Raw genomic sequence first — 22,874 nt, forward strand, 5'->3', positions numbered from 1 at the left:
TGTAACAGTAGCAAATTTTCTTGAGAGGCTCAAATTATTAATACCATACTGAAAGTAAGGAGTGACAGTCTAACTTATAGATCCCTTCATTTTAATTCTAATGATACTAACTTATGAACAAAGTTATTACAAACAACATATACATGATTTGTTAATGTTGAATTAATTTCCAGTTTACCTTCCTCTTAGTGGAGTATCTGGAATCTAACACTGCTCAATAGACTCAGATATCAGACCACGGTACTACCGGATTAGTGAAAACGGATTATTGGAAGGCTGTAAATAAAAATGCTTAAAATGTGTTATATTACATTGAACACTGTTAAAAATTACTACTACACTACCCGTTTACACTTTTAATTAAAGGTATTCACAAACATTTTCTTTAAACATTCTTTTTATGTGTGTAATAATTAGTTTTTATTAGTGTTGTACCACACTAGAAGTAAACATAGGCTAACCTTAACTTACGGTGCAGTAGGTCTATTCCATTGGAGCAACAAATTTCAATTTTCTTTAGTTTCTTGGCTAAAAGTGAAAAGACACCTTTAGTAATTTCTCTTAAAGCATCTTTAAAACAAAAATATTACTAGTGTACACGTCATTGTCTTCTGCCCACTTCTCAGAAGTTGCAAAGGCATTCTTAAGTTCAGGTTAGCAAGTTTAATGCATACATTGCCTCTTTTAAATTTCGCTTTTCTGAAGCAGAGTTAAGGAGTTATATTTTTATTTACTCTGAGACATTTTTCACTTACTGCCTTGAAGTATAAATTAAGCAAAAACTACAACACAAACACAGTAGCAATAACATGGATAACACTGGCACTGTTGATGTAAACAGAAGGTAAACCACGAGACAACTGAGGCAATCGTAGGTTGTTTGTTAACACAGTTTTCTGTAATGTATCTCAACTTGAATCCCCCACTTCATGCCTGTCGAAATAGGCTGGATTACTGAAGTGCCGAACTGGAGCATTGCCCACGTCAGATTTCAGATGCTGCAGTAAGAGGAAGTTGAACCAGAGCAAAACCCATCATTCACACCAAAGTTCAAAACTTTTGTTTGTAATCATCCTAGCTTGACTAGAATTTACTTATTCAGGAATGGTTGAAAGAATCATTAACACAAGAAATTATATTGTAATTATGATTTATATTTTAGTAGTTTACCTTTTTATATCTTAAGTGAGAAGTGAGATTTTGAAGGTGCAGGGATATGAAAATTTATTGAATTGATATTGGCAAAGAGTGAGTTTATCAAGGATTTTACTTCAAAAGAACTATACGGAGATTTATTTCCATGCACATAAAAAATGGTTGTAATAATTATGTAAGTATAATATGCCAACACTTTATTTTACCCAAACTGCTAATATCCCATTTCATGACTACAGCGCTGTTCAAGAAACAAATGGCTGTTATAAAATTAAATTGTTGCAGTTGTAATCAAAAACACAAGTAAACATTAAGCTTAAATGACTTATTACCTTACAAAGAATATTAAATATAAGGTTTGGTTTAATCCAAGCCTCAGTCTTAGTGTGTAGTTTATTTCTGATACCTCAACAAAGGCATGCATATGATAAAGGGGCATTGTATCATAATCATGCACAGCATGTCAGCCACAATTGACTGTGCCTCTGAGATTGACTGCAGTGCTGTAGTAATTGACCAGTTCCCCTCATTGACCCATTACCGGCAGACAGGGAGACAGACACTTGCGTGTTTGTGATTGTGTGAACTAAACTTCCTGTGATTGGTGACAGGTTCATGCCGTAGCAGTACAGGTGAGTCCGTCATCAGTTTTAAGGTCATTGTAGGTTATAAAGATGGCCTTATGGCTGCATTGTTTACGGGTTTTAACTTCTCCCTTAAAATGCTAAAGTTGAACAAATTTATTGAAATAAAACAATGACCTCATCAAAACTAGTTTTCTAAATTTTCTAAGTATATTTCATGTTTACACACGGCTGCCAAGCAAGGTAGCGTCTCTAATACGTGTCATCTCACTACTAATGTGCCCTTCGGAAGCGACTGTGATGTACAAGTATTACTCCTGCAATAGTCAACTATACTTGTGCCATTTAAAGTTACTTATTGTTCTCTCTCATTTCAAATATTTGCGAACACCTTTTTTCAATATAGAACACGGAGGTTTGGAAAGTTTGTGTATGAAGACTAGAAATGTAGTATTCAGATTGTTCACATATTTAGACAAGTTCAAATTTCTCTGAGTTGTTGCTTCTGGATTAGAATTCCTGTTCAAGTAAATTATTTATAAGAAGAAAAAGTGAAAGGAAAATTGTGCTTCGTTTTAATCTCTGACAAAGGGAAATGTGATCACATCTGTTTAGATGTGGATGGATTCAGGTATGGGCCACACGGGCTTGGGCCCAGGGCAGCAACATTTGAGGGTAAATAAATTTAATCTGTACAAAAAACGCTGCTTTATATTGTTTTTAGAGTAATGTAATGTAAAGACAATGTATTTGTAGGAACAATGTCAAAACAACAACAAATTATTATTATTATTGACTGTTTCTCTGCATGTTACAAAGAAGGGAGCTATTGGTAAGAAGCAGTATGTACAACTGCTCACAGGTACGAGTGGTACATGTCCTGTGGACGTACCTGACTGTTTTCTCTGTATGTCCACAAAGAAGGGAGCTATTGGTAAGAAGCAAGTATGTACACTGCTCACAGGTATGGTACGTGTCCTGTGGGGCGTACGGTAAGAAGCAGTATGTACACGTACAGGTACGTGGTACGTGTCCTGTGGACGTACTGACTGTTTCTCTGTATGTTACAAAGAAGGGAGCTATTGGTAAGAAGCAGTATGTACACTGCTCACAGGTACTTGGTACGTGTCCTGTGGACGTACTGACTGTTGCCTGCAAGCAACGTATTTCTTTTGAATCTGACATTCCAATTTCCATGGAGCTTCTCAAATGAAAACATTGTTATTCAGCCCTGTTGATAAGAACCTGACTGTCCAATCATTAAGCATAATGAGATGGTTTAATTAGCACAAAGCATAAAGAGAAGTAGAATGCAGAGGTTTTGAGCCAATTACAAAAGCCTTCTAAAATATTATTGAAAGCAGCGAAGAAAAACAAACTTTGCTAATTTTAAGCTGTGTTAACAAAGTATTGTAGTAAATTTTATCTTTAAGTCTGTTAAAAGCTGAAAACGTACATTATAATTAATTACTTTTTCACAGCAATTGATGAAATAAGACCAAAATTCATATTTTGATAGCATTTATAACAGTAAAAGATTAGTAGAAAGGAAAACTCATGAATTGATAATTAAACACAAAAATGTAACATTTATGGCTTAGATTGTTGTCAAAACACATCAACTTTCAGTTATACTCCCGGTTTAACACTTTGTGATTGGAAGGCTTTTAATGTGGCCAAAACTTATTTGTCGCTCAGTTCGGATGGAGTTTCAGGTGGTCGTCCTCTCAGCTCTCTGAGCATCCATAGTGGCCAGCTCTGCATTCTGCCTCAGCACTCAGAATTTGCGTAACCATGTACTTTACTTGGATTCAAACAGCTGTGTTTGACCCTCGTCTCTTTAAATGGCTGAGATTTAAATTAAATTCTCAAATAATTTACAAAGTTTATTAGTTTTAATGTTGAAACTTTATCGATTGGTTAAAATGAACCAAATAATATTTAAATTAAGTTAGATTAAGTTAAGTTAAGTTAAGTTAACTTTAGTAGTTAAGTAGAGTTTAAGTTAAGTTTAGTTTGATTTGTTTTAAAAGTATTTTTTATTTGCAGAATAAAAATAAAATCTGTCTTAAGTAGGTCCTTAGTATCATCAGAATATAAACTCGTTTCTATATATTGAAATTTGTTTCCACCAAATGCACTAGTATTTCAATAAATTGATAAGATACACTATAGCAGCTACAGTGACATTGACAGACGGATAAAAAACAATTCTGAACGATGTTTACTATGGTTTGTGCTGAAAATAGAGGAATATTAATTTAGTTTCTTATTTGGCTGAATGATTGCACCTCTATCCAGCTACAACTGAGTAAGGATTGAATGTTAGAACCGAAATATTGTGGGCCACAGTGGTCTGATAAGCTGAACAGCAAAACAGCGAGGAATAGGAATAAGTCATGGTGATAAATCAATGACCTAACTGACCTGATGCAGAGAACAGGCATGACCACCCTTGCGGTGAGGTGATCTAAGATCACAATCATACAGGTTTAATGCCGATCGGAAAGAATAATCTTGACTTTAATTTGAATGGGAGCATTTCAATAGGTTTCATAAATTAGCAGTATAGGGTGAAAAATAAGGTCATAAGGTAAAAAAAACATGGATTTTTAAGAAATCTGTTTTGTACTAAATCAAAACATTTACTGGGTATTGTTATCTGCTAAATAAAATATTGATACAAGTTACACCATTTCATGATTTCTAAACTACATCATATCTGCAGAATTCTAGGATTAACTATTTCATCATTGACATACGCTGTGTTTTTCCTATTTCAGTGAGTCAATTATATGTAAATGATTTTTCATGTAACTAACAACTCAGGTTGTGATACTTTTCTTGCTCTGAAGAGTAAATCTATCAATTGTTATGTGGATAAGAATTGATGAAACTAGGACTTTATAGTTTTATTGATCTAGGACATGAAAAATTATGAGAAGAGTATAAAAATCTTCAAAACAACTTATTTGAAACTTTTCAACATGGCTTTTGAAGTGGGAGGTCTGTTATAAAAGCAGCCTCTGAATTTGTGGAATCAATTGTCGACAGTCTAGATAGAAAATGTAAAGTTGTTGGCTTGTTTATGGATTTGAGAAAGGCATATGACTTGATATCTCATGAATTATTATTATTAAAATTGGGTAATTTAAGAATACAAAAGAACGCATTGAACTAGATCGGGTCATACCTCTGTAACAGAAAACAATTTGTCGAAATTCTTCAAATTAAAAACAATTACAAAACTTCTTATCAATTATCAGTGGAAGAAGTAAAGTATGGAGTACCTCACAGATCTATCTTGGGTCCTTTATTGTTCATTTGTTACCTAAAAGATTTCCCTCAACTCAGTGAGGCTAGTAAATGATAGCTTTATGCTGATGACACCAATTTGAAAACTACAGCCTCAACTATTAACAAACTAGAAACCGAAGCAAATTCAGAGATAAATTAAATTACTTTTTTAATTCTAATAACATAGTCCTAAATGCAGACAAACCTATAATCTAATTCATTTTCAAAACCGGCAAACTACAAAAAAGTCACCCTACTGTCACAATTTGTAATAAAATAATTGAAAATAAGGATAGTATTAAAGTTTTGGGTTTAGAAATAGAGAAAAACTCTTGGGACATTTGTGTAGACAAATTACTTTCCAAAATTAATCAGGTTTGTATGCATTGTATTCACAAAGTGTGAAACTGTTGTAGAGGTAACCAAGGCCTTGGTTATCAGAAGTCTGGTAAAGATATGAGGGTGTCGGATAACAATAATGACATTCCTTTCAAAAGTAAAGCTAACTGTAGGAAATTTATAAGAATATTGCAGGCTAATGTACAATGCATATGTAACAAGCTACTTGAGCTTGAACATGTGGGCGAAAGTCATAAGATAGATGCAATTTGTGTTTCGGGAGCACTGGATGACAGAAAATGAAATTGACTTGTTTGTGCACAGTGGATATTTGCCTGCAAGCTTCTATTGTAGAAGAGGAAAAAAAGAATGGGGGGTCGGGGATTTCTTAAAAAGTAGTATAAAGTTTGAAGTTTTCGATTTTGTCAGTATAATGCGGAGTTAGATATTGAGTTGTGTGGTGTCAGGCTGATTGAACAGAATATCATCCTTTGTAAGTCTTTATAGGTCTCCTCAGGGCAATCTCAAAGTTTTTTTTGACAATTTTGAATTGGCAATGAATCAATCTTTAAAAAAAACAGCCTGGTGACAGTCTGTGGTGACTTCAACATCGAAATGGCGTTGATTGATCAAAATATTTCTATCAGTTTCTCTAATTTACTCAGATCTCTAAATTTAAACTGTACTGTCAAGTCTCCAACCCATGCAAAGGCATGTATAGATAATATTCTGGTCAATTTCTCAGAGGACTTGTATAAAAATTGCAATATGGAGTATCAATTTGCCGATCATAAATCTAGCATGATTAATATTTATGTAAGACAATTGGAGAATAAGAATTCAAAAGAGAATATGGGTAGTATTAAATTTGAGTTTAGAAAAACAAAAATGCGGCACAAATAAATAAATTTATTATGTTTTTGAAGGAGGAAAAATGGAATGAATTGGATGAAAATATGTTATTGAAACTTAGGGGGTAGAACAACTTTTTAATAATTTTTTTTAAGAAATATGTAGACTTGTGGCACTTTAGCTCTCCACTAATCAGTAAAAGTAAAAAAGAAGAATATTAATAGTAATAGGAAAATCAACTGGTATAATGATAAATTGGCAGAAGATAGAAATGTTATGTTAAATTTTTTTAATGTTTATAAATGCCTTAGAGATAGGGGGTCAGAGCAGACACCTGTAGCCTACAACGTGTATTTAGCTTCTAAAAGAACTTACAGGTCAAATCTGACCACCGCAAAAAAAGGCAAGCTTATGAGCAGTATATAGAGACATCAGCTAACAGTTGTAAGGCTGCTTGGGAAATAATCAATTTGGAAAAATCTCCTGCTTCTTCCAAAGATATTTTACTTAGATCCTGAACTTACTAACCAGTTTTTCCTTGATTCAGTCACTGAGCTCTCAAACAATCTGCCACAGAATTAATTCTCCTTTCATGGATTTATTGGGTAATATTCCTGTTCCTCCTAACTCATTTCAGTGGAAAGAAATTAAACCAGATGATTTAGTTAAAATGGTTTCTAAACTCTCAAATTCCAAAAGTATGGACTATTACTGGTTATCTAACAATATAATCAAGAAAACCATCCATGAAATCAAAAGGCCATTGGCTATTGTCTTCAATAAATGTCTGGAGGCGGGTTTTTTCCCTGACTCTTTAAAAGTGTCAAAAGTTATTCCGATTTACAAAAAAGGTGACAAGGACAAGCCGCAAAAGTTATCGTCCAGTTTCTATTGTCCCCATTTTCTCTAAAATTTTGGAAAACCATCATGCACCAACAGCTTTTTTTGTATTTTGAATATTTCAATCTCCTGTCTGAATCACAATTTGGTTTTCGGCCAGGCAGGTCCACAACTTCAGCGATGTTGGAGGTTGTTAGTCATACCCTTGTGGCCTTCGAGAGGAGGGAATCAACGGCTCTATCTCTCTTAGATTTAAGCAAAGCTTTTTGATTGTGTCCCCTTTGATTCAATCATTCAAAAACTCAAATATTATGGTATTTCTGAGAGTGCTTGTCAGATTATTACCTCTTATCTATCGGATAGAAAGCAGTTTGTATCTATTAAGGGGTGTAATTCTTCAATGAAAGAGGTAACAATTGGAGTCCCACAGGGGTCTGTATTGGGACCTTTCTTTTTACTGTAATAATTAATGACCTGTCAGTGAACTTAAATGTAAAACTCAGTTATCTATGCGGATGACACGTCTCTTTTCTCGAGTAACCGATATCTGGACGTTCTTCAAACAGAGATTGAAAATGCTCAAACCGGAGCATTAAATTGGTTCACCTCCAACAAATTACATTGCAATCCAGAAAAAAACTCAAAATCTGTTGCTGAGTTTAACATCTAAAGAAAAGCCTCATCCTGTAAAAGTTGTTAGGCTTTGTTATTGATTCGAAATTGACCTGGGGCTCAGCATGTAAATAATGTGTGTATAAAAATCTCGAGAGTCAGCTATTTTACTATGGAAAATTAAGAGCTTTAATATCAATAGAACATCTGAGGTCTTCTATTTTGCACTGTTTCAATCACACTTATCTTATGGTCTAATTCTTTGGGGTCATTCTTCTGGTGTATCAGATATTCTCATCATACAAAAGAAAGTCGTCAGAACACTGTGTGGAGCCAGGTATCTTGAACACTGCCGACCTTGTTCATCCAAGCTAAAATTCTTACAGTGATCAATTTGTACATCTACCATATCCTTATCTACACTAAAAACTAACTTACATTTATTTTTCACTAGGCAGCATTTTCATTGCCATTTGACTAGAATTCAGCCATAAGCTTGACTTGCCGCAGCATCGCCTATCAAAAAACAGGCTCCTCACATCAGGTAAATTGTGTCAAATTTTTTAACAAATTACACGTTTCGGCTCATGACACTCCATTATCTAATTTTAAGCACAAATTGACCACCTGGTTACAGAATAATCCATTTTATTCTGTAGAGGAGTTTTTTACAAACTGATGTTTGCCTTATCTTTTAAGCATAAGTAGCCTATTTATCTGTCTAATTGTTCATTCATGAAATGTCTTATTTATGTATCTTATTTAATAGCCTGTTTTTAATGTATAAATGTGACTGTGCCTATTTCATTGTAATGATCAATGGCAATAAAGTATTTGACTTTGACTTTGATTAATTAAACTGAGAAATACGTACAAAAAGAAACCTTAAAATTTATTTATTTTTTGTAAATTCACTCAATAATATCTGTTGGAATCTCACTTTGCGATGCTACTGCTGTAAATAATCTTAATTCTATTCTAAAAATGCAGAAAATAGCCATTAGAATAATTTTTCTCTTCATAATAGAGCATTTTTTGAAGAATACTTTAGAGGAGAAAGGACAGTATATTATGTGGTATATATTTTTGAAACTATTTTGTCAATTGAAAGCAAACTTCAGGAACAGGAATTTGTAATCACACTATTTAACTATAAATCGTAATAATGTAGCAATAAGCCCCTATACATTAAAATTTTTTTTAAAGAAACCGAATTATACTGGATAAAAATTTTATAACAATCTTCCTATTGAAGTTAAGTCAGAGGATAAATTCAATAAATTTAAAATAAAACTAACAATGTTTCTCATCCATAAGACCATATATTCCTTTGATAAATTGTAATCTGATGATATTCGAAGTAGGGCGCTTTCATAATTGATAGTTTTGTCGCCAAAACTGGTTTAATTGTAATTGTTTTGAATGTGTTTTTAATTATAACTGTTTTAAATGAAACCTTTTAGCTGTAATAATTTAATTTTAAAATTTCTCTATTTTCTGTGATGTATCTTGTTTTTTTTTCTGTATGAATTCTTGTTTTATTTATCTAGTATGGACATTAACTAAGGAAATATATTTGTGGGGGTTGCAGTGGCATTCAAACCACGGTTATTAATTGGAAGACTGTTAATGGAGCAAAGGATAAATTAGTTACAAAACATAATTTATTTTATGAAGCCATAATTGAATGGTTATGATTTATCGTTGCAATTTAAAAACTATCTAGATTTTAGCTACACAAGAACAATGACAAACTTTTACGTCCTTATTTTTAGCCTCAGAATTATGGTATGTTGCGGTGCTCTCCACTTGTGTAGCATGATAAAAAGTGTGTATTGTGTAGTAAGTTATTTCACTTGAATATTTCACATGTTTATGCACTACAGAATACTATTTTATAATTAATTTGATTAAGATTTTATCTTGAATGATCCTTGCCTATGCAATACATGACTGTCTTCAAGACGTAAATGGGTGTAACTGTTAGTAGTTTAAGTATTTAAGAAAGGTCTTACAACTCTACCTAGATCCTCTTACTGACATAAATTTTACTGTTTTTTTCTGTATAACAACTCAGAGCAAACAAAGTAATGTAAGAACTAAGTGAAGATTTTTATCTGAAGAACCGGCTCAGACTGATATGCTATTACATAAGGTGGCTTTCAAATAGTGCATGGGTGTGCTATTCTTGTTGCTTCTGGTGTACTAGCTGTCTTGGTCCTCTGTAATGCTACCAGCGCTATGCTAAACTATAGGCAAGATTGTCTATATGGTATTTCCAATTCATGTTTTCGTCAAGATTACATGAAGATGATTAATTGTGCCTGCTACTTAGAACCTGGGTAGTTCAGTGGAGTGCATTCTTGGTAGCACATAAGTTTTGTTTGGTTTTATTTCATCAAAAACAAGATACATTTTTGAATATTTATTCTTGGGCTATACTGAATGCAATACAGTACATGTGTTTATTTATACTTGTTCTGTACTTCTATTGGCTGTGAGTAGTAGTTCTGACCTGCAATTATTGTTGTTTTACATTATTCTCTTAAATGTTTGGGGAAGTCGTGCATAGATAGATTGAACAGTATTGGCCCAAGCACCGAGCCTTGTGGAACACCTATTTTTACCAGAAAAAGTTTAGACTGTATTGATTGTTCAAGGCGATTAATAGTTTCTTTCAGTTAAACTGACTTTGTTCTTTGAGATACCTTGCAAACACCTGAGTGCCATTTGTTGGATTCCAAGGTTGTAAAGTTTATTAGGTCATGTCCAAGATTGTTGAATTCCTTATGTGGGTCATAAATTGCTGTGGTCATAGATTTGACAGGGATGAAACCATGCTTCTCTTCATGTATTCACTTAATAATTTGTTAAGTATTTCATGTGTGTAGAAAGTATTGTTTTCCAATAATTTTGGAAACTGATATCAGTGAGAATGGTTTATAACTGGAAATATTTCTTGGGTCTTATAGTTCTAATTTCAAAAAGATTTTAGCTGTTTTCTTTTAATTAGAGAGAAAAACTCCTTCATGGATGTATTTATGATTTTTAGCAGAGAAGATATCCGCTCATCTGTGCAATATTTAATGATCCTTGATGAGATATCATTTGTTTCCACTGATGTTGAAAATATATCTCCTCAAGTATTGTTGAATCTAAAATCCTTAGAATTTCTGGAGGCTTGTAGGAAGTTGAACTGGTCATTTCAGTGGCGGCTCCTGATAAGTGGTCACGGGGGGTGCACACAAGAAAATAACAGTAGGATTAGATAATTAACTTACGTCGCCAACATAGTTATCGTCTCAATATAATAGTAAACAAAATATTTCAGTCCTTTTAGGCTCTTTTATAGCACCAAATTGATTTGTTTGTAAAAGGTGTACAAGACTGTGAGTTATTTCGTGCTGTGGAATGAATAATTCGTAAAAAAGAAACCCTTAAAATTTGCAACGATATTTGACTACTTGCATTTTAATAATTGCTTATAGCCCAGAAAGTAATTAGCAAATATAACTGATTTAATGGCTAACAAAATGTTTATGAACAATGGAAATAAAAGAAAGATAATGTGAATACAATCTTATTTTTCTTGATACAAAGAAAAATGTAAGGTTATAAGTAAACTTTGAAAATAGGTTAAATAGGCTAATTGAAAATTAACTAAATGTTTCATGAAATCATAGTTCAGCATTTTATACACAGTTTTTCTCCAAAAACACTCTTTGTAAGATGATTAGTTCATGTACAGTTTTTAAAGTTGAAGTCCATCCTTCTTTCTTTTTGCCTAGCAAAAACATCGATTACACCTCATTAAAGTTAGGTATACTCCTGATCATACCCTTTTCCACAGACAACATAGCCAATGCTGTTAGTCTTTCTTGCCCCATGGTACTTCTCAAAAATGTCTTGATGCGTTTTAAGGTCGAAAAGCACCGTTTCCGCTTCCGCAGTAGTCATAGGGATGGTAGAAACAATGGTCAAAAGTTTGTGAGTTTCTGAAAATGAAGTCTGTATGCCATTCTCAATAACGAACTGTAACAACGGCACAGTCCCGTTCATGACTTGAAAATCTTTTCGTTTGTAGGATCACTGAAAGTTCTGTTTTCAATCGTTCTTTGTCTAAAAATGAATACACCTGCACTGTTTCTTCCAAAAGTTGAATGGGAAACGTTTTCTCATAGTGCGTGAACTTTTTTGAATCAAACAGAGAAACCGCTGAATGGTGTGTCAAAAAAGAGTATCTCTCTTTTATTTGATTGGAAATAACATCACACACCTCTTTTGCGGCAATTGTCCTCGTCACAAGAATATTTTCATCACGTCGGGCTCTTTTCACAGGCATAGGTAGTTGATCAACATCAATTTTGACACTATCCATGTTTTGCCTTTCTTTTTCGACGCATTCAATAAATGTTTTTACATTTTTTTTTTGTTCGCACAGCATCGGTGTATGTAAGCTGAGTTCCAAAACTGAGTTTAAGTGTGAGAACATTCATGTTTTCTGATTTTTGATTGCAAATGGGAAAGATCAGCAACCCCCATATTTTACCCAGTTAGATTCACCAGTTTGCTTCGAAAAAAGTAAACAGGGGAAGCAATAAAATCTATTGCTTTGTTCACATCCACAAATCCACGGGGTTCTGGTATATACGTTTGATTGAATTCCCTCTTAAAGTCTCTATTCTTACCTTTGGTTATGTGAACAATGTTAAGTTGGGGGGTCGGTTTTCCACTTACTTTAATTTCAACCTTTCTTTCGAGAGATAGGCTAAGTTAGAAAACCTAAGTTCTTTAAGTTCAGTTACTGTCACTGCCATATTAATCAAATGAATAATAAAATATTACAAAACACTCACATACAAATCTCTGAAACAAAAAAACAACACAAAAGAGGCACAATAATTCACAAAACAGCGGTCATTATGACATTCACACAGCAGAGACGCAACGAAATGAGGTTATATATACATCAGCTGCGACTAGCCGTCGCACTACTGGCTCGTGCACCCACGCTGTTATATGAGACCCTCCTCCCATCGCTTCCCCCCGCATGCCCTTCGCCTATCCCCGCTTAGATGCCAGGCAGCTCACTGCACATGCACTGTCCGCGCGCGTCTCTGCTCGATTCGCTTCGAGTTTAACGCGTCATTGTTGTTAATAATTCGTTTACTCCGTACTAACTGAATGTTATTTATGTTGTGGATTCAATAAGAAAGTATTTTTAATTATTATTTTTACCCTAGGGGGCTCACGTGCTCATGTGCTCAAATGGAAAAACCGCCACTGTGGTCATTACAGAATTATTAGTTACACTGCCTGTTTTAAATATTTCTTCAGTTACATTTGTAAATTAGTCATTAAATAAATCTGTTATTGTTACCTTTCATCAACTCTCTGTCATGCTGTACTTCTATTTTATTTGTTTCCGTAATAATACAAACTGATCAAGTTTTTTACAGAAAGCTAAGGGTGTTAGTTTTACGTCTAATATTAGTTAGTTCGGATGTAGAATAGACGTATACGAGTAGACAAGATAGTTCAAACAATGAATTCTGTTTCATAACTCTTTGTGAATGTCAAAATTATGTACAAGTAATATATGTAATTTTTGCTTGCACATTCATTCATTACTTAAAAATGTAAATTTAATTGTGGTTATTAAAACGTATGTTATTTTAAGTTATAATGTAGTGTACATGTAAAAATCTATTTCCATCAGTTAGGTATTATACAGCAACATTTAATACTAAATTAATTAAGGCATTGATTGCCAAAGTGACTTTCCTGTGTACAATGTGCACCACATAGCCTACAAGTACACTTTAATCAAAAGAAACTTCTTTAAAGCATTTATTTTCATTTGTGAAAAAAGTCTGATCTAGCATTTTGCTATTTACTCAATCAGATATTTTTGTGTGGAATGACGGTCTTTGTGATAAATTTGTGTAATCAGTTTCAGGCTAAAGTTCACGGCGTCAGGCACAATGGTGGCGTGGTCATTTAACAAGCCATTGCTTCAACAGTTTTCATAGATTGAGTGGGATCTTTATATTTGTAAACAGTGAGTGACTAATTTTATCAAACAATGTATTCTGAAAACTTAAAAGCATCTAGTTTCTACCTCAGCCTGGTTTTTCTTCTGTCTGTTATTGCCATAAGTAAGTAGGACATATTTAATAGCTCTTACTATTTAAATAAGGTTACATTGTAGTTGTAGTTGGAATATGACAAGCAGCCACATTAGTAGAATACTTTAAGTCATCAGTATTTAGTAAATATTGGATTTCTAAGTAAAATAGTGTAATGATAACTAAAATGAATCACCTTGCTCTTTAGTTACTGTAGTAACTGACTGGAATATTCAGTTTATTATCAGTCTAATGCAACTGAGGTATTTACTCTAATACTTCCTCAACAAACTTGATGGATAGTTCTCTGGGGGGTGTCCGGAACACCGGGGAATAAAGAAAACCCTCCAGATTGGTAGGGGGAAATCCAGGGGGCCATCCTGGAAAATAACAAAAACAGTTAGGTCCTAAAATCGTTATTTTGTAGTACTTCTGAACTTATAAAAGGAGGACAGTTTATAGGTCAGAGTGAATAAAGTATACAGTAAAACCACTCTACTGTTAATCACCAGGAAGCTTATACATGAATAATTATAATCTTCTGCAACAAATACAGTTAGTATGAAGTGTATTTAACTAAAACAGTATTTAATCATAATATTAAGAAAATAGTTAGGTTTAAATAAAAAAATAAAGACTAAATCTAAATCTTAATGTTTACTCTGGATCAAAAAGTATTGATATCTGATTTGAAAGTTGATCACTAATTAATAAATCTAGAATAACTGGAGTTATATTACAATTAGCTTGTTTATTTCTTCGTTTCGACATATAAAACTGTTTACAAACGGTATCTTTAAGTTTTACATAAATAACAACCAAAAATACTGATTTTTTGTGGCTTTTAACAAATTTTCAATTTTGAAAATTTATAACTCGGAAACTTGTGATATGATTACGACCAAACGTTTATACAAGGTAGATACAAGTGTATTCTAATTAATAATCTTAGAAGGTCAGAACAGCATAAAAATAAAGTTGTTATTGAGTTACTATTTTAACTTTTATTTTTTTAAATAAAAGGGTGGTCTAATATTTTGGTATTAGTCACCATGTTAGAGAGCTCTCAAGTAACAACGAATGACAAAAAACTAACGCAGTACAGAATTGCTCAGAGTTGAGCAATTCACTCACTACTATGACAACTGGTCATGTCGGGATTACTGTAACAGATACTTTGTACCAGGTACTTGTTTGTCCACAAACCGGTACAGGTTACTGTTCAGGCACTTTAACGAGATAGACACTTTACAAGTTTACAGCCGTTTCTGGTTCAAAGTACTTGGACTCATTTAATTTAACAGTAACAGTAAATGGAACATGTACTTATACCATTTTAGAAGTACTCTTTAATGTATGATTCTAAATCAGTACCGGTACAAGAGCATTTTGTACTCGGTCATTGAAAGTATCGGGTACAGGTAGAAGCCACAAAAAATAAGAACCACTTTCGTAGCTAATGCGTGACGGTTAAATTTATATATTTAGTGCTTTGAACAAAATTGAATAATTATATGTGCAGTGCATGTGTTTTGTCAATTAAAATACTTGTACAGTTTAATTTATATTTTAGACTATGAGTGATTTCAAAGTTCCAATGTACATTTTATTTTTATTCAAAAATAGACTACAATTAGGCAATATATTATTTTGAAATCCAATGGTCTCATGGACAGGTCCTGTTTGTCCCAAACTGTATTTATCTCATTTTGTACATTGATACCCAAAGGTGCTGGATGGTTCTTTTGAAATTAAATAGTAGTACTAGACTAGCTGAAGTGCGCAGTTTTAACACTCTTAGCCCCACGTGAAGCTTAGAGATAATGATAACTGAAAATGTTAAGAGCTAGTTGAAGTGAAAAAACCTTAAGTTTTATCTCTAAAAATTAATGTTAAATTTAATTTTTTATGCTCATATTTTTATTGTAGAGTGAAAGGTGATGTCTCATTTTAAAGATATGGTTAATATGCATTCAAAGCTTTTCCTTTTTAGTGTGTACTGTTTAATATTTAAATCATGAACTTCCAAAAGGTCGGGAATTTTTGTCTGAATAACCACTAAAAATGCAAAATAAGATAGTGTTTGATTATGTTTTTAAAATGAGACAACTCCTATTATTCTACAACTAAAATTATGGTCGTTAAAGATTTTAACATTGTTATTACGGAGCTAAAATAAAGATGGCCACCAAAACAGCTGGTTTTTAAAGTTTTTTTTTTCAGAATAATTGTCATTTGTTAGAAAAAATGTCATAAACAAACATTTAAAATTATTTTAAGGATGTTTTTGAGATAATTTTTAAAATTTTGTATTAATCTCCTTTGCAAAATCATCATACTGAAAATCGAGTGAGAATATTTTCTGAGTGAACTGTGCATGGACGCCTGATTTTATAGTCTGAGTGTCGCTGATGTCGAGATGTAAAGAGTTGATTTTGAGCTACTTCTTCACTGACTGTTTTTGGATCTCTTCAGACAAACATGACTCCAAATTCCAGGAGTCAAGTCCGTGACAGTGTGAACTAGAGGAAAGATGCAAGTAGGACGAAGGTGAACTATAGAGTTAAACTCAACATTCACTGGATTCATTCATATAACTTAAACAGAGCTAGCCCCTTCTTCTTCAAGGGTGACATTGACTGAGATATAATATCCACTATCCCTCCTCATGGAATCTTGACAAGAGACTACACCTCCCTCAAACTTACACATCCTGATTAACTCGTCACTGCAGAAGTAAGTACAAAGGTTCTTTGTAGGACTGTGTACAATGAGGGGATTCCCATGCTTCTTGTCCTAAATAAAAAAAAAAATGAATCAAAGCATTCATAAAACTAGTCAAAAAATACAAAACATCAGGGTTTTGCAAAAATAACATTCCATTCATTTAGCATTTATTATTGAATAATTTAGCTTTTAAATCCATGTGAAAATGGACTGTAACACTTTATAGATGCCAATGAAGAGGTGCCAGATGCTGATGTACGAGTCAACCGGCTCAGTGAGCAGGTATTGGCAGTGCTCGAACACTACAAGTCCTCAGATCCCGTGGGACTGCCTGGAGCACCTATCCCGGACCCAATGCCAATCCCAGATATGAAGACTAGCATAGCCCTTGGGACTCTAACTTTAAAAGAACAGTCTGTTTATGGGCTATCAAAATTTCGGATAGAGTTTGCCAATTCAAATCTTGGTGACATGGAGGTAATTATTAGTCAATTCAGTTTATGGTCTTGTTTCTTTATATTTTTATTGAATGTTTGTTCAAGCTAGCACAGTTATAATTCAAAGTAGAATAGCAATAGTTTTAACTAAAACTACTTTTCCAGTGTAAAACTAACTGCATTTAAGAGTCTGTACAATGTCTAAGAGATGAGAACACTAGTGCATATCTTAAGATTTTTTCTATTAGTAGGTTATACTATATTAAGTTACTTAACAAACTAACATCAGTTTTTAGCCATAATAGATTATTATTCTGTATTTAGCCCTCATTTCACTCATGCAAAGGAAAAAGATTTTAAAGTACCCTTTCTTTCCCTCAATTTCATCCTAGTGTGAACAAAAAAAACTCTCTGGAGTATTTTTATATTTCAACTTCAAAATCAATTAATCATTATGTACTTTCTTGGTACATTGAATAGTGTCACTAAAAGAAAATAACATTAAAATTAATTATTGCCATTTCTTAAAAGTATGAATTAAAATCTAAAAATACTAGATTAGCAAAAATGCAGAAGTTAATTTGTATTGAATTGCAGAACTTATCTATGGAGTAAATTGCTTTTTCAATTAAAATTTATTTAAACTGTTTCCTAAATTTATATTTTCATTTATATGATCATTTATTATATAGTTTGGTATCTACATATTATAGAAATTTCTATAATAGTATATAAATTTCATATTATAGTATTCTACATACCGGTATTATAGAAATTTATTTCCAATGTACATTTTATACCATAGGATAGATGGTAATCGAAAAGAACCAAATCTAGAGATGAGGATATAGATGAATCATTTTTTAATTTCTGTCTCATGTAACGTAGCTAGTACTTAAAAAAAAAAAAAACTGTTGCGTTTTTGTTATTGTAAGCCAGACAAGGACATTCATATAACACATTTTTTTATCACTCTGGTAATGATGCATACTACGTTATATAACATATACTAAGGTATTTCGTGGAAGATGCAGTTTGGTAAATATGTGTGGTTGTTGTTGGTGTATAAGTTTTGTTGTGGTGTATTGTTATATATATGCATCTTCGTTGAATACAGATTTATTATTACTATTTTTACTGCGTTAGGGGATTTCTCTGTTATTATCGGTCTGTTTTCAATAATTTAAATATTAAAGGAATTCTTCGTTGTCAAAGTTGTTCATAGTCTATAAACCTTTCAAAATTTTTTTTCTCAGCTTAATTTTTTGTAATCTTAATTTAGGTGCCTAACTTTACAGTAGAAGTAACCGAACTGAGCCATTTTGTCACTTAGTAGTTAGAGTTATCAGAGTAATCTCAAACTTGTCGTCAAGTCTAATTCTGAGTAATAATACTGTGTAAGAAATACAAGATAGATTAGGTTAGAATAAATAATAAGTGGGGGGATGTAAATGTAAACATAGAAAAGTAATCTTTTAGCATGTCACTTGGAATTTTAAGAACCAGCTGTGGTGAAACGATCGTGAGTTTTCACTCATAAGAACAATGTTGAACCTCAAACAATCTTATTCCTAAAGTTTTGGCTATACCTAATAGAATTAATTAATGTATATCCAAACCTTTTTAATTTTCCTTATAAAATTTATACTTTTGAGTACAAAATCCGTTTTTACTTACCTACCATAGACACCCAGCGATTGAATATGTTTTAGACAAATTGGCATGAATGTTCTATATGAATAATGCTAACCAAGGATGGTTTTTCAGCACATTTGCGACAAGAGTGAGAAGCGCTAGATATTTAACCATTGGACATACAGTTACTCTAAACGTCTTGTGCTTGGATGGATTTTAATAAAAAACTAGTATGAATGTTTTATGGAGCAAATGATGACAGAAAATAGCACTTCAAAAATTCTCAAAATATTTGGAAATTAACTATTAACACCTCTATATATTAACAACATGTCAATGGCAGAAGGTATTTTCCGTTCCAAATCGAAGACAGATAAAATCTGCCCAAAAGACAAACAAGGTGACCCACAGCATGGATTTTCAACTGGAAATTCAGTTACAATGGCAATTATTGATCTTGCTGAATATTTAATTGAAAACTTTGAAGTGGGGAACATTATTGTTAGCCTAGTAACAGACATTACTTAAAATATAGTTTTATTTATCATCATATTTAACTCTGGGAAAACTTTTGATTGCTATAATCTTATAAATTATCTAAATCAGAAAAGATTGTTAATTGAGCAAACAGGGCTGAAGTAGTTTGAGAGTTATTTAAAAGACTGAAATGGTCAAAATAAAGCAAATAAAAAAAGGATTAACAAGCACAGCAAAATATAAACTTCTACCAATTAACAGAGGAGTTCTCAAAGGTTCAGTTTTGGATCCAGTTTTGTTCGTGCTGCTCATTAATAACTTTCCTGCATTTTGAGAAGGATAGCAAAGATGATGTGTGCTGATGACACTGTGTTGCTAACAGCAATAGAGACATTGAACAACTAGAGGTTGCCATATATTGCCACCTAAGGCAGGAGACTACTACATTCTTTTACTGGTGCTCCATCTCCTTTCATCCAATTGGCATCAACAACTAAGTTTACAATGCCATTTACTTGTATAATGTATTGACTTGTGTGTAGAAAATGATTTTGTTCTGGAGCCTCTTAGGTCCCAAAGCCAGTTATGAGCTGATTATTATTGCTTCTATAGAACATTCATGTAACTGTCGTTTAATATCCATCCAATTTCAATGTGTCTAGTTTAATTCTTTATAAAATGTTTTTACTCCAGTGATCCACCCCATTGTCTCATAAGTGCACAGAAAATTCATCGTGCATGTACACTGTTTACAAATAATGTCCAATTGAAATTAATAGGTTCAGTTAAAATCTATCGAACTGTAACATGTTTAAAGTATTGAAAACACTGGGAGAAATTGGAAAAAAATTATTAAATAGTAGTAAATGTTATTAAAACAATACTTTTCCAATATAGTTTATTTTTTGGTTGAGGCCTTCCAAAACCACAGGAAGTATCTAATTTTTCATGCTGGCTGAAATATTTCCAAATTTTTGTATTCACATCATCATTTACACCATATGATATTTTAATATTAATTGTAATAAAAATAATATAAATATTTATTTGTGGAGTAGTCTGTGATGAAACCTTTGGTTTCGAAAGGCCTCATCCAAAAAATAAACTAAATTTGAAAAGTATTGTTTTAATAAAATTGACCACTATTTTATGTTTATAGTAGTTGTGTAGAAAAAGCTTCGCCCTTGAGTCTCTGTCAGGTCCAATTTACCCCAACAATAAATTTGACTGTAGATTTCAATTGTAGAATGTCCGTACTAAGTTAATGAAAAAAGACATTATTTACATATATACTGTACATTGGGATATGTAGATGTAACACAAAGCAATCTACCTAACTGTTTTATAGGTTATAAATAGTTTTTCATCCTAGCATCTGAGTGAGAGTATAAGGTTTTTTAGTAATTTTTTAAATTTTGAACTAAAAGGGAAATATTAAACTTGTTAGGGGAAATATTAAAATTCAAAGGGTTTTAGATAATTAGAAGTTTAGTGTACCACTTCTGATTGCAATAAAAATACTAATGAAGGCATAAATACAAGTATATATTTTAACGCAAACATGATGATAAATGTTTTTAATTGGGTAAATGAGGCTTATTGCTGCTAAGATCTAATCAATGTCTTAATAATGATAAATAATTATAAATTTACATGGAATACTTTGAAATTATGTGATAGTAATACAGATACATCTGCACTCACTTTCCATTATAAAAATTACTGCCATACTTAAAACTAATTTTCATTATGATCATATTGAAAAGAAAATTGAGACACTAATAAAAGTGAGGTTTATAAGCAGCTATAACAGATCATTAATTACTAACTTAGAACAGAACATTAGAAACACTTAAAATATCGTTAGGAAGAAAACACCACAACAATATTTTTGGCGAACATATTCAATGCTAAAGTTCTGATAAAATAATCACTAAATACAACTTTAGAGTGGTCATTATGTCAAGGTTTATGAATATTTGTTTGGAATTCTTTATATGTACTAGCGATTGTGAAGCTATTGAAGATTATTTCATCTTAAGTGATATTTTATAATTTATTTACATTGGAACCAAGGATTAATTGCGTACTTAGCAGTGTTTACTGTCACATTCTACTCTAAAGAACATTTAAATAAAATTTATTATATCAGACTATATTTATCCTTTTGGGCCTACATGGGCTCTCAATGCTTCTGAAAGTATTATTATTATTATTGATGCACTGCTCAATGACATTTGTTGCTTGATGTTTTATACAAAAAGGTTGAGTGTTATTCTAAAAATTATTTGCATTATATTTTTCAGGTGTTTATTGGATTGAGCGTGGACGTTCTTCAGGTTCTAGGAAACTACTCACTTGGTTCTTTTTGGTCAAGAAGTGAGGGTGCATCCAACATTACCCTGAAAGGCCTGTATGCTGAAGGCATTGCTAAGCTGGAGGTAGCAAGAGAGGGTCACCTAGAAGCCACAGAAATCTTACTGGATCTGACCGTAGCGGACATCGATGTGCACCTTGAGAATCGTGGCTTACTCGGCTCCATGTTTCAAGGGTTTTTAAATACGATCGGTACTTTTGTATTTGAAACTATGAAGCCTTTCATATTGAACAAGGTTAATACTAATGTCTTAGGAGATGTCAACAAAAACTTGAGAGGTTTTAAAATGACTTTTCCCAATTCTTTGGCACCTGTAGATATGGGTTTTGCTGAAGGAAGGAAAATCGTTCGGAAGATGGGATATGATCCTTACAAGATTAAAGATTTTACCCACACTACAGGAATCCTGGGACTAGAAGTCACTCAAATATGGGTAAGTGGATTGGCAACGTTTCATCGAGTTGGGAACATTACTGTTACCATGGAGAATAAAACTGTTTATTTCGAAGCCTCTGTTGGAACGCAACAACTTGAGGGACGATGCCACTGGGAGATTTCTATGGCAGGTTTGCTGAGTACTACAGGAAAAGTTAGTTTTACCATTGAATACTTGGAGGTCAATGCTAAAGTAAATCAGTCATTGGATGTAAGAAACAGACCAAACCTCGAAGATCTCCAAATTACTCTTGGAAACTTTCAGTTGCAGTTTGATGGCATCGGAACACTAGATTATGTGATTGAGGCGATTGTGAACATTTTACCAAACCTGCTACGCCACCAAATAATGCTTGCGATTGAAGAACCACTAAAAATAAAAATGCAAGAGATTTTTAGCGATATTGATGTAGAAAAGACCATAAAAAAAGAATTACAACAATTGGATGATGTAGAAAATGAGAATCAAGAACATTCCCTGGAAAGACCACCACATGAAGAAGGACTAACTGTAGATGAATCACGGTTGGATGAAAGTATTTTCTAGTTAACATGGTTTTAAATTAGTGGTATATAGTTATTTATTTGTAAATATATCTTATTAAATTATAGTAAAGTAGAAATTGACATGGACTTTTATTATTTATGAAAACCCTCTTTGGCTCAATTGTTGATACATTGTATGAAATTATAGGAGAACTGATGTCTACATGGTCTAAGTATAGGGTTCTAAACTTTCCAGGCTTTGTGCCTCCCTTGGAATACTGACATTTGGTTATGCCTCCCCTCTACCATAATCAACATATTATGTGGTCAACACAAGCAGTAAAATTTTAACTTGTAGATTAGAGTTGCACGTTTAAAAATTAAATATTCGATACACATTTTACAAAGCGTTTAATATTACCTCAAATACCTTTCTGAACTAACAGTCTTTGCCTACACTTATTGATGCTAGTAAGTTAATCAAACAAACACA

General features: G+C 32.7%; 1 protein-coding gene across 1 annotated transcript; it reads left to right on the top strand.

The window, feature by feature from the left end:
* The first annotated feature begins 1,633 nt into the window (after window positions 1-1,633).
* Window positions 1,634-22,522, top strand: LOC124355524. Its single transcript, XM_046806688.1, has 4 exons — window positions 1,634-1,787; window positions 13,633-13,837; window positions 16,761-17,011; window positions 21,390-22,522. Exons 2-4 carry the CDS (start codon window positions 13,765-13,767, stop codon window positions 22,440-22,442), a joined length of 1,377 nt encoding a protein of 458 aa, XP_046662644.1. The 5' UTR covers window positions 1,634-1,787; window positions 13,633-13,764; the 3' UTR covers window positions 22,443-22,522.
* Window positions 22,523-22,874: the final 352 nt, after the last annotated feature.

The sequence above is a fragment of the Homalodisca vitripennis genome, chromosome 2 (assembly GCF_021130785.1).
Source record: "Homalodisca vitripennis isolate AUS2020 chromosome 2, UT_GWSS_2.1, whole genome shotgun sequence".
NCBI classification, from domain to species: Eukaryota; Metazoa; Arthropoda; class Insecta; order Hemiptera; family Cicadellidae; genus Homalodisca; species Homalodisca vitripennis.